General features: G+C 42.8%; 1 protein-coding gene across 10 annotated transcripts in view; it reads left to right on the forward strand.

Annotated features, from left to right (window-relative positions):
- The first annotated feature begins 1,349 nt into the window (after positions 1–1,349).
- Positions 1,350–13,084, forward strand: part of Aopep (aminopeptidase O (putative)) — a 262,328-nt gene continuing 250,593 nt past the window's right edge. For 9 of the 10 annotated variants that reach the window (XR_013051710.1, XR_013051708.1, XR_013051709.1 and 6 more), the window contains exons 1-2: positions 1,350–2,146; positions 12,229–12,395. Coding sequence is in view for 6 of the 10 variants with exons in the window: in XM_042278615.2 (XP_042134549.1) it covers positions 1,350–2,146; positions 12,229–12,395 (964 nt within the window). In the remaining 4 variants the exon portion in view is untranslated. Of the gene's footprint in view, positions 2,147–9,639; positions 9,967–12,228; positions 12,396–13,084 lie in introns of those variants that run through there. The other variant, XM_076573537.1, reaches the window with a different exon arrangement.

Below are 13,084 nucleotides of genomic sequence, written 5' to 3' on the forward strand. Positions count from 1 at the left end.
GGAGAATTGCTGGAAGTTTGAGGCCAGCCTGAACTACATAGAAAGTTCTAGGTTGCCTACAGTGTATATGAGACCCTACCCCAAAAGCCAAAAGAGAGAGAGAGAGAGGTCCAATCAACAAAATAGTATACATAGTATGTGTTAACTGCTCCAGACACCAGCAGGATAAGCTTTTCACATTAGTGGATGCAGGCGATAGCTATAGCCAAGTTTATTATTTGTAAATGATAAGTTCAGTGGAGATCGTGCAGAATATAAAGTTGACAAAGAAATACCTCTAGGTAGTTTTAAAATACAAAAGTTTAAATATTCTTCTCTCTCATTGTGTTTTATTTATTTTCATTTTTTAGTAAAAGAGAAACAGCATATGCTAAAAGAAATCAGGTACATGTCAGGGTCTGAAATGATTCAAATAATTCTCCCCTTAGCTGTATTGCTATCATGTATGAATGCATTTCGATTCAGAACTTTTCTGAAGAACTTGTACATTATATTGCAACATCTGCTTCTGCATTTTAATTTCTCTCCTTCCTTTTATAGATATTTGCATACTTTTTTTTCCAAATGAGACCTTTTGTTTGCCACAAGAAAGCTATTACCCAGAATGTTAATGGGTTTTCAGCTATTAAGATGTAATGTATACCTTGAGTATTTAACTATAAATTTGAAAAGTCTCCATGAACAATCTCAAAGGAATACTCAGAATGCACTCCTGGTAAATTGGCTCATTTTCCTGTAATTTACTGGAAGTGCTGATAGGAGAGCAGTCCTAATGTGAAAAGTACATTAATCCCTGGAGTTATATTGTGTGGATTAAATTATTACTCTCAAAGAATACAATGTATGAGGCCATTTAGCCCTCATTCACACATGTTATTTAGAATCACAGTAGAAAAACAACCACTTACCTTTTGATGCACAAAATTAGAATCAATACATTTAATATCTTTTAAAACAAGAGGCAGTAATAGTTGCAGTTTTACATAAGGATTGCTCTTTTCTGAAACAAGGGCTGTGTCCCTTAGTAACTTAGAGGTCAGTAATGTAGCTTCTTTCCTGTCAGTCGGAGGGATGAGCCTTTCTTCTCCCTAAGCATCTGCCACCTTGGGGATTGCTAGGTAAGGTGGCCAGCATGCAGGATTCACAACTGCAGGGACATTCAGGGTCTTATTTGGAATTTCATCTAACCGTATTTCTCTCTTTGCCAGGAAACTGAAAGTTGTGGAAACATAACTTGTGACAGCAGGGGCTTCTTATCTGGTAAGCCAGCCATTTGTGATTCTGAATGATTGGAGGAGATGGGAAGCCACAGCTGAGATTCAGCAAAGCCACCAACTGCAGACTGCACCATGGACATAAAACTGGACCCTTCCCGGGATGATCTGCCTCTCATGGCCAACACCAGCCACATGCTTGTGAAGCACTATGTACTGGATTTGGATGTGGATTTTGGAAGTAGAGTCATTGAAGGTACTATAGTTCTTTTCTTTGGAGATGGAAACAGATTTAAAAAACAGACGAGTTCCACCCAGAAAACCTTCCAGATGGAGTCAGAGGAAGACTGCACATTTGGGACAGCTGAACCCTGCGATGTTCCTGAGATGGATGCATGTACCTATTCACCTCAGATGGGGTATAGTGAATTTGCAGTCTGTGGTAAAGGTGATCAAGATGCCTTCAATAACGATGGTAACCATGACAACCGGGAACATGATTCTGAGATCTCTAGCTCAAAGTACTGCTGTGACACAGAGAATCATGGGAGAGAGGATTTCTTGCTAGTGTTGGACTGCTGTGATTTATCTGTGCTAAAGGTAGAAGAGGTGGACGTGGCTGCTGTGCCAGGACTTGAGAGATTTACAAAGGCTCCCAAGCTCACAGCTACTCCTGAGAAGCTCAGGCGTGAGATTGTCCGTGACCTTGTGGCTCTGCCTGCAGATGGTTGGAGGGAGCAGTTAGACTGCTACACTCGCTGCAGCCAGGCTCCTGGCTGTGGGGAGCTCTTCTTTGACACTGACAATTGGAGCTTACAGATCAGGAAGACAGGGGCTGAGACAGCTGCTGACTTCCCTCATGCCATCAGGATATGGTATAAAACTAAACCTGAGGGGCAGTCAGTGACTTGGACTTCAGACCAGAGTGGCAGGTAGGTTATCCAAGTGCTTCTCTACCCCTAATCTCATGCACTTCAGGGGTGCTCTCTAAGAAGAGACTAGGTCTGTGGGGGTCTTCTGCTTGTTCCATAGCCTTACCCAGACAGACTCAGAGCCAGACCCCAGGTAAATCCTGCAGCATGCTGAACTGTTGTCAAGATCACCTCCTATAAATTAGGATGGAGAGATTCCGTGATTCAGTTCCAGCATTTCTGAGTTAGGAGCTTGAAATGTTAGCTTGCTGCTGAAGTGCTGAGCCTGGCAGTTGGTTGGGATCACTGGTGGGGACCTCTAGGGCTGCTGATGGGATAGTGCATCTCTGAGCAAGTGCTTTCTCAGAACAGCCTCAGACCCCACTGCTCTGAGGCTGGATGGGTGTGAAGCTCGGCCAGCCATGCTGTCTGACTTTCTCACTGTACCTGACTCAGCAGCTGCAGATGTCATTTGATGTGAACCTCCAATGCCCTAGAGGGCTGCTTCTGGGGATTAAAGTGGTCAGACCTGCTGAACTGCACACTGGTTTCTTGGGATGTGGCTCTTGGTTCTTGTGGCTCTTGTGGCTCTTGATTCTTAAGAGTCAGGAGAGTCACTGCCTGGCATAGGCAGCCCCTTGACCTTGTCTTACTGACTTTTTAGAATATGAAAATTTCTAAATCAAACTTTATTGGTTTTGCAAGTCAGCCTGGCGAATCATTGAGGAGGTAGATAGAGGCTTGCTCATCTGTTAGCTGCTGTTGAGAGCATTCGCTTAGATTGTTGGCCCCTCTGATGCTTGCATCTCTTCCTCACTCTCCTCCCTAAATCCTTTAAGGTTTGCTTTGAAAGTACCACTTTAACATTGAGCTCTAATTAGCCTGTCCGTTGCCTGTAATCTTCCCTCTTGCTCTGATTTCCAGGCCTCTCAGAGGGAGTTCACTTTCTGCCTTGTGTCTGCCAGAGTTTGAGGAAGCCTTTGGGAAAAATTGCAGGGTTAGTACAGAGTTACAAGAATACAAAAGCATAGTGATTATTTGTAGTGTACCTTACTGGGCATTCCCTGGAGACTGTGAAGGAGCAGGTGTTTTTACGGTAGCTTCAAAGTTTTTGGAATCACCGAAGATTTTCACTAAACTTAACCATATAATACTATTGAGTATTTAAGTAGGAATTTATAGTTTTTATGCTCCCAGATGTTTCACTCTTGAACTAAAATAGTGAGAAAGAAGTAACTACTGACAGTTGGAAGGTTCTATCCTAATTGCTAACTACTAAGACAGATTTGAATCCATTACATGCAGAAGACCTGATTTCCCTGAAGAAAGGTCAACACAGAATTCCCTCTTGATGTCTCCATTTGGCATGATTCAGTAAAACACATGGTTGAGTTATTTGTGGAGTCATAAGAGGATACAAAGTGTCAATTTTAGAATGAAATCCCAGAAAGCTATTCTTTCTCTTACTTTCCTTTGGGGGGTAAGACTTTGTGAGACTTTGATTAGAGTCAAGATACCCTTCCATAGATAGCCACAAATCTCAAAACTCTTCCATGTGCCTAAGAATACGATGCTAGGTGTGGTGGCTTCATGCCTGCAATCCCAGGGGCATGCAGAAGTGAAGACAGGAGGATCATCAAAAGTTCAAGGTTAGATTGGGCTACAGAATGAGACCCTGATTCAAATAAATTATATAAACAGGCCTAAATGTATCCAGGTAACTGTCTAGAAACTAAGAACTTTCAGTTAACTTTTGTTTGATAGTAAGTCTATGAAGTCATAACCATTTTGGAGGGTACCCCCTCCCAGGATGGAAAGTAAAATGTAGCAATGACGTGAAGCAGCCTCCCTAGAGAATGTGGAAAGGTGTCACCTGACCTAACTTTGCTTTTGTTTTATTTTATATACATGCATGTGTTTGTGCTGTGCATGCATGTTCACATGTATGTGCATGCATGTTCACATGTATGTGCATGCATGTTCACATGTATGTGCATGCATGTTCACGTGTATGTGCATGCATGTTCACGTGTATATGCATGCATGTTCACGTGTATATGCATGCATGTGGAAGCCAGAAGTTGATCATTCTCTGCTTTATGTACTGAGACAGAATATCTTCCTTGAACTTGGAGCTCACTGATTCAACTATTGTAACTGGCTTGCCCTGTGAATTCCCTGGTCTGAATTTATGTGGGTACTGGGGAGCCAAGCTCAGTTCCTCACCCATGGGCAGCAGATGCTTTGTCCTCTGAGCCGTCTCCCTAAGCCCTGCCTTTCTTTTGCAGTACTAGGGATCAAATCCAGAGCCTGAGTATGCTACACAGTGAGACTATCTCAAACAAAATGTGGTATGGTAACTTGTATGTACTGGCTCACAATGTGATCTTGTAATCGCTTCTAAGGCAGGATTATGAGTTGGAGACCAGCTTGAACTACATAGCAAAAAAAAAAAAATACCAATAATAATACAACGAAAGTATTCCCACGAGAAAAAGAATATTCAGGGAAATCTAAGTGAAGCCTGCCATATCATGCTCACTGAGTGTGACAGACACAGCAGGTGGCTGTACAAGGGAAAGGAGGCGTGCGGGGGTGGGGGTGGGGGTGGGGGGATGGGAACTTCTTATCTGTAAATAAACTTAAAATCTAAACTGTTACAAAAATTAAGTCAACTTAAACCATAGCTGCAAACTTCAGAAGAGGTCACCTTCACTCAGCCCTGAAGCCCCTTCTTGTAAGATTGTCCTCCCTCTTTTACTAAGTGACCTTGTTTTCTGGAAGGAATTGAGAACTGCCTGTGAAAGAGAGAGAGAGTTTTCCTTTGGGGAATTGTGACTAGTTTGTCTGCTATTCTTCTGGTTCTAAAAGAAATTTGCTGGAAGTGGGGTTTGCCACTTAGGGGTTGTGCAATGTCTTGAACCTAAATGTCTTGTCTTGCCTGCGTCCTAGGATATTGAACTGCAGGTGACATCTCAGAGTGACTGATAGCGTGGATCCTTACATAACAGTTGGATGGCACACATCTTAGACTGATGTCTACTTTATGTGGTGTGTGTGTGGCTTTCAAAATGACTCGATGAGAGAAGGATGGACAAACATGTGTACAGGTGGCCTTTCAAAGCTAGAGAGAAATGGGGACATAACTTTTTTATTCTAGGTCCCCAGGACACCAAAGAAACTGTGGAAGTGGAAATCTACTTGAAGAGCATGTGCTTTCTTCATTTTCCTTGCATTTCTTGAAGTTGTTCAATTCCACTAAAGAAAATGTTGTTTAAAAGTAAGGCATCCCCTCTGGTAAGCCTCCCTCCCACTGATGATCATGATGGGAGTTGGGAAAGCAGCCAGCTGCTCCAGGAAGTCTGGCTTTGTTAGCTGATGATGTCACTGAATGAGAGTTGAGTGGAGGAGATGTTGAGTTCAACATAGAAAATATATTTTCTAAACCATGATTTGGGGGAATAAATAACCTGGGAAAATAAATATTAAACTTTCAGCTTTCCTATAGCATTTGTGGTGTTTCTTTGTTTCAGAAAAGGCCAGGATGAAGCTGATAAACACTAACTTTTCTGGCATGTTCTTTCAGCTGTTGGACCAAGGACAGTGTACACTACTCATGTTTTTAGATTAACATCAAAGCCAGATGTTAGATATATATACCGCCTCCCCTACTGAATTAACTTTATTGATTTATAGCTCACTACATAAAAAATTTTTAGCCGGGCGGTGGTGGCTCATGCCTTTAATCCCAGCACTTGGGAGTCAGAAGCAGGCAGATCTCTGTGAGTTCGAGGCCAGCCTGGGCTACAGAGTGAGTTCCAGCACAGGCACCAAGCTACACAGAGAAACCCTGTCTCGAAAAACAAAACAAAACAAAAAGAAAGAAATCTTTAAAAAGAACAAGTAGAAGAGTTCAGATTTCTATTTATTTAAATGTCTTTATTTAATATTCATACATGCATATAATGAGTTTGGATCAGACTCTAACTTCCATCCCCTCAGTTCCTCCCTATTTCCCTCCACCACCTTTCCTACCGGTGTCAGGTGTTCTCACTCCCTCCTCCCTCCTCTCCCTCCTCTCCCCGTCTCCCCCCCTCCCTCTCTGTCTGCCTGTATGTGTGTGGGTATGGTTGTATGCGTGTGGAGGAGGCATCCCCTGGAGCCCCACCTTTGAAAATCTGTGCTTCCTCCTCCAGAGCCAACAGAACAGATGCCAACAGCTCCTCAGATAGGGTTGAGATGTCCTGAGCCTGTCTCCCATTGGTGGGAGTTTTGTTAGCTTGATTTTATATAGAACTTGTATAACTAAAACTTTTCATATACTGTATTTTGACTTTTCCTCCCTCTCAACTCATCCCATATCTTCCCTGTAGTTGTACTTTTCAGTCCTGTCTGCCAGTTCCCCAAAAAAAGCAGAGACTTCTTATTATTTATAAAAGCTTGGATGATAGCTTAGGCTTGCTTCTAACTAGCGCTTATAACTTAGATTAACCCATATCTTTTAATCTATGTTCTTTTACGTGGCTTGGTTACCTTTACTTTGTAATGCCCATGCTGCTTCCTCTTAGGCTCCTGGCATCTTCCTTCATCTTTGCCCTTCTTCTTCCCAGCATCCTCTTTGCCTCAGAAATCCTGCCTAGCTATTGGCCATTCCTCTTTTTATTAAACAGTCGAAGTGACAAATCTTCACAGTGTACAAAAAGGTTATTCCACAACACTTTTCTACCTCCCTACCGCCCCCCCCAACTTTAACTTTATGTTCCTTCTCTTTTTCAAAAAAGAAAAGCACACAAAAACGTAAATCAAAACAGGCACAAGTTCAATAAGACAAAAATGCCAAAACAAAGCAAAATGAAGCAAAAAGTCCACAGAAATGCCACCGAGTTCATTTTGTGTTGGCCAACTACTTCTGGGCTGGGGACCTGTCCTGGAGTGTGGTTGATAAACAACTAGTGACACTCCAGTGGAAAAGCTGATTTTCCGTTTGCCAGTGGGTATGAGTTGCAGATAACTTCTTGGTTGGGGTAGGACCCCATGTCCACCTTACCCTCTCCGTGCTTTGAGCTGTCTGGCTTGAACCTGTACAGTTCTTGTGCATGCTGCCACAGTCTCTGTGAGTTCATATGTGTATCTGTTGTATCTGGATGACACTGTTTCCTTGGAGTCATCCACATATGTCTGGCTCTTACAATCTCTCTGTACAGATCTTGTATATTCAGCCACAGCCACTATGAGTTGATGTGTACAGTAGCCCTGTTTCACTGCAGATATCCACTGTCTCTTGACTTTTTTTGCTCCCTCTTTCTGTCATGACCCCTGAGCTCAGGGGATGTGACATAGATGTCTTGTTTAGAGCTGAGCACCCCAAAGTTTATTATTCTCGACACAATGACTGGTTGTAAGTCTCTGTGTTAGTTTCCACCTCCTTTAGAAAGAAGCTTCTCCATTGAAGGTTGAGAGGTGCTCTGTGGATATAACAGAGATAAGAGTTTAGGGGTAGTTTATTGATATGTTAATTTAGGAGAATTACAGTACTAGTTTCTCCTCTACAGCCTCTGACATCCAGCAATGGGTTTTTGGCCCTGTTAACAGAACCAGGAATGGATTCTATTTTGTGGAACAGCCTTTAAGTTCAGTCAGAAAGTGGTTGATTTCTCGTATAACATTCACGATACTATCACACCGGTGGGCATATTGTTCCAGGCTAGTCATTGTTGCTCACAGGATTCATAACTGTGGATGTGTGTTGATTCTTTTTCTTTCCCAGTAGTGTACACGGAACCTTCCAGCACTGAGAAAGCTAGCCAGCAGGGATGAAGTTTCCAAGTGATTCTAGCTTGATTTCTCTTGTCCTGTGACCCAAGTATGTGGCATCTTCAGCAATAGGGCCTTTAGTATAAGTTATCCCACTCCATACCCCTGTCCCCTGTCCCCCCATCCTCATACCATTTAACCCTTCCTGTTCCATTTCTCTTTCCTCCCTCATACCACTTGCATTCTGTCTTCTTTTCCTTGAAACCACTCCTCCCCAGGGACACTTAATAGCTCCCTGACCTCTATGAGTGTTCCAGTTTAAACACACATAAGATTCAAATCTACATATAAGATAACACATAGATATTGTCTTTCTGGGTCTGGGTTACCTTTTAAAGACTATTGCCAGCACCATCCATTTACCTGCAAATCTCATTATATTATTACAGTTAAATAACATTCCATTTTCTATATGTGAACCACATTTTGATTATCTACTCATCCATGGCTGGTCTTCTAGGTTGTGTTTCTTGGCTATTGTGACTAGAGTAGCAATGAATGGGGATGAGCAGGTGTCTCTGTTGTAGGATGTAGAGTCCTTTGGGAATATGCCCAGGAGCACTATAGCTGGATCATATGGTGGATATATTTCTGGCTCTTTGAGGAACCTCCATTCTGTTTACACTCCTACCAGCAATGAATAAATGTTCCCTTTCCCATACTCACACAAGCATTTGTTGACTTTTTCTTTCTTTCTTTCTTCCTCTCTTTTCTTTTTTCTTTTGTCATTCTGACTTGGGTAAGATTAAATCTCAAAGTAGTTTAAATTTTATTTCTCTTATGGCTAAGGATATTAAATATTTATTTCTCAGCCGCGTTTTGTTTGTTTTTAGTTTTTTTTTGTATGTTATAGGCACTCTCTGTCAGATGTATAGCTGATAAATATTTTTTCCATCTCTGGCCTCCCTCTTCCTTAAGTTGATAATGTCCTTTGCTTTTTAAAAGAAATATGAGTCAGTGTGGTGACACACATCTTTCAATCCCAGCACAGGGAAGGAAGGGACAGGCAGGTCTCTGTAAATTCAAGGCCATCCTGAGTCACAGGGAAGTAATCCTGTTTCAAAAGACCACAAAATTAAAAAACAAACAAACAGAAAACCTTTGTTTTTGAGACAGGGTCTCTCTACGTAGCACTGTCTGTCCTGGTAGACCAGGTTGGCCTCTAAAATGCTTGGATTGAAGGCATGCACCACCACACCTAGCTAAAACTATCTTTTTATTAATTAAATTTATTTATTTATTTTATATTCTGACCACAGTTTCTTCTCCCTCTTCTCTTCCCATTCCCTTCCCTCGCCTCCCCTTTGCCCCTACCCCCAATCCACTCCACAGTTTCTGTTCAGAAAGAGGCAGGCCTCCCATGGGTCAACAAAACATGGCATATCAAGTTGCTGTAGGACTAAACACCTCCCCTTGTATTAAGGCTGGGCAAGGCAACCCAGTATGAGGAATAGGGTCCCAAGAGTCATCCAAAGTGTTAGGGACAGTCCCTGCTCCCACTGTTAGGAGTCCCACAAGTAGACCAAGCTACACAACTGTCACATATAAATATAGAGGGCCTAGGTCAGTCCCATGCAGGCTCCCTAGTTTTCAGTTCAGACTCTGTGAGCTCCTGTAAGCCCAGGTTAGTTGATTCTGTGGGTTTTCTTGTGATGTCCTTGACCCTTCTGGCTCCTACAATCTCTTCAGCAGGATTCCCCAAGCTCGACCTAAAGGAATCAAGTATCAACAGAAAATAACAAGTAGCAGTGGCCTGTAAACCAAGGATTAGTGTAGTACACTGTAAAATCGGAAGGCCAGAGCCCAGACACTGGAGAGTGCTGGCTGCAGCTATGCTGCCCACAAGTCAAGCAACTGCAGCCACGTCGTTTGCAACCAGACCCTCGTTCTTTATGTGTAAGGGGAGAAGATTCCATGCAAGGATCTCCACATTCCCACCTCACCCCAAGAGGGGCTTCCAAAGACCAACGCTTGCCTTTGCCCTTGCAGGAAGCTTGCCTATTCTACATGAAAAATACCTCTCTTGAGTAAGTCCTGTCCAATTCAAAGCAACAGTGTCTTTAGACTTGCTATCTAGATGATACTGATCAGTTCTGGGTTGGGTAATTATGGTGGTATTTTATTTGTACTGAAATGTGATTTTAATTGTATGTTAATAAAGAAAGTTGCCCTGAGGTCAGAGCTATTAGAGCCATAGCAAGAGCGTGGTGGTTAGAAGAGCTAGGTAGATCTCTGTGTGTTCAGGGATACAGCCAGCATTGGAGACATACGCCTTTAAGACTTGGAGGGCGGTACTTACAGGCATTGACAAGGCAGTCATGTGGTTGGGTTTACAACCAATGAGAAGGCAGAACAGAAAGACTATTTAAAGACAGACACACAGGAAGTAGCTCTCTTTCAGGGAAGCTAGGAGCACTGCAGGAGGTAAGATTTTAGCTCTGAGCTCTGACCTCTCGGCTTTCTCTTTTACATTGGTTCTGTGTTTCTTATTTTAATAAGACGGTTGGTTACATCTACAGGTAATGGTACCATGAAATGGAATTAAAGAGGAGGGCAGAGGAGGCCATCGCTGATGGAACTCCCTCTACTAGAAATGTTGGATTTCGCCGTGTGGCAAAAGAAAGCGAGAGGTTTGCCCACCATAGGTGGTGGTGGAGATTGTATCCAGCTGTGCTGAAACTCGAGGCTGTGAAAGTATCAGATACGATAGTAAATGGAAATAAATTGGAAGCCTGGATACTTTGTAACCCTTGGAAGCTTCTAGATAGTTCTGGCTGAACTCCTGTGTTTGTGACTCCTAGTCTGGCCATTTGCCTCATTTTAGAAAGGCCCCATTAAGCCACACAACCCCACTTCTCCTATAGTCAGCTCTCTAGTTGCTGATTGCTGATCAAAGCCTCTAACAACGATTGATTTGATGGGAAGAGGCAAGCTTGGAACCTTCCAAACCAGAAATTGTCCCCTTCTCTCCTGAAAAGACCATTCTGCATGGCAGTCAGCAGAGAATGACTACATGGATCTGAGCTGTTTCCTGCAGATTCTCTGTTACAATGCTCTCTAACGTGAATAGCAAGCATGTTGGGGTTAGATGGCTGGTTTTTCTTTGCCTGTTCTATGAACACAGCTCCTGCTTGCCTCGCTCTCCCCTGCTTGGTTTCTCCACTCTATCATTCGTGTTACAGTTCTCTGTATTAAATTATCTTTGCTTTCTAGACCCTACCTTGCCTTCTCTTTACTGGGCCTTGATGATAGAGGAAAACCATCCTCTTGTGTGTTCTTTCATATATCGTACAGACAGACTAATGTTCAATCATAATGATGTCAATGAAAACTGTTTATCTGAAACAACTAGTAGCTGGTTCATTTACATTGAAAGTCAAGCTGCTTAACTGACATTTGTCATAACTCAAAACAAAACAAAAAAACAGAGTGCCATTCTTTCCCTAAATTGTTTTCCTGGGGAGTCAGTGGTGTGCCTTCTCTGTGGCATAAGAATGGAATACTCTGATTTTGCAGGTCTTTACCATCTCTGTTAACTATGACTTAATTATAGAAAGAGTTTCTGCTTGGTTTGGGAGGGTTTATACTTGGAGAGACCGAGTCATAACTCATGCTGTTGGTTTCATACCTTGCTTTGGTAATGTGCTTGTTCTTATGGTCTTCCAAGCCTGGTTGCTGTGACCTCTACCATTCTGTTTGTGCCAAGCCTTGTTCTTGGCTTCCACACAAAGATCCCCACAAGGGCTCCATCTGAGAAGGCATTTTCCAGTACCAGGAGGGTCTGCCTGCCAACACTGGCTTTGAGACCACCACTTGTTTTTCCAAGATTAATAATCACAGAGATCTCCAGCCATGTTTTCTTTTCCAAAATACTTTCCAAAAAGTCTGTAAGAATGTCACTGAAACTTTTTTCCTTTGAAGGCAGAAAGGCCTAAGGGGAGCATAAATTATAACTTCGCAGAATAGTATTTAAAACCTTATCCAGATTTTTTTCTCTTAACACACACACACACACACACACACACACACACACACACACACACACACATACACACCACACTACCCCTGACACACATACCTTTTCACACATTTGATTCCTTTGGGAGGAATAACCACTGAGCTATTGACATAGCAGGCCCTTGGCATGTTCAGTTCAGTGTGAGTCAGCTACAAAGCCTCAAATGTTTCTACTTGGAAAGCTCAACATGACCTTCCTGCCATGGTGGCGAGATCAATGACAACTCATTTTAAAGATTCTTCCCTTCTCTGTCTTTGTCTTTCTTCTGCAGGCCGTGTGTTTATACTATGGGATCCCCCATCAACAACAGGGCCCTTTTTCCATGCCAGGAACCACCCGTTGCCATGTCAACATGGCAGGCTACAGTTCGAGCAGCTGCATCTTTTGTTGTTTTAATGAGTGGGGAAAATTCTGCCAAGCCCACACCGCTTCAAGAAGGTACTGTATGTGTGTTCTTTCTTATTGGGGTGTGATGCACACACTGGACCCAGAGGCCCATCAGCTGTGCTGAGGAGCTGCTTTGCTGGTGAGGTTGGAACAAAAACCCTGCCAGAAGACGCACAGGACTGGGGAGGGGTACTTGGGAGTCTGGGTATGGGGTTCCAGACTCTCCACAACAAAGTTACCAATTCATAGATGATTCCAGAGTGACTCTTACCTGATGGTTTGTGGAACAAAAGTGGGTGGTCTTGGTTAAAGACTTCCTGGATAGGCAAGTATGTCATGGAAACACATTAGAGTTGAGCTATGTGTGGTTTGGATATGGTATCCATATGTGGTTGTCTGTTTTTCTGAGAGGTAGTACTCAGGCTGGCCAGCTTGCTGGGCTTGGAAACCTGAGCCCAAGGTGCGCTAGGAAGATGGTGGTGAGAGCCAACACGTCGCCCAGGTCTTTTGTGAGGTACTTGCTTGTTCAGTCACCACTGTCCATTTAATTTCTTCAGCATGCTGATGCCAAGAAAAAGTGCCATTTCTTATTGTGAAATATGGTGTCCCCTTCCACATACTTAACAGAGAAACTTGAAAATATATAAAAAGTTAGAAACCAGGATGAAATAATTTGTAAAGAATGACTGCTTACATGTTGCATCACCCCCAGTACTTAAGGCCCATGTGTATCAAGAGGT

Source organism: Peromyscus maniculatus, chromosome 5, assembly GCF_049852395.1.
Source record: "Peromyscus maniculatus bairdii isolate BWxNUB_F1_BW_parent chromosome 5, HU_Pman_BW_mat_3.1, whole genome shotgun sequence".
NCBI classification, from domain to species: Eukaryota; Metazoa; Chordata; class Mammalia; order Rodentia; family Cricetidae; genus Peromyscus; species Peromyscus maniculatus.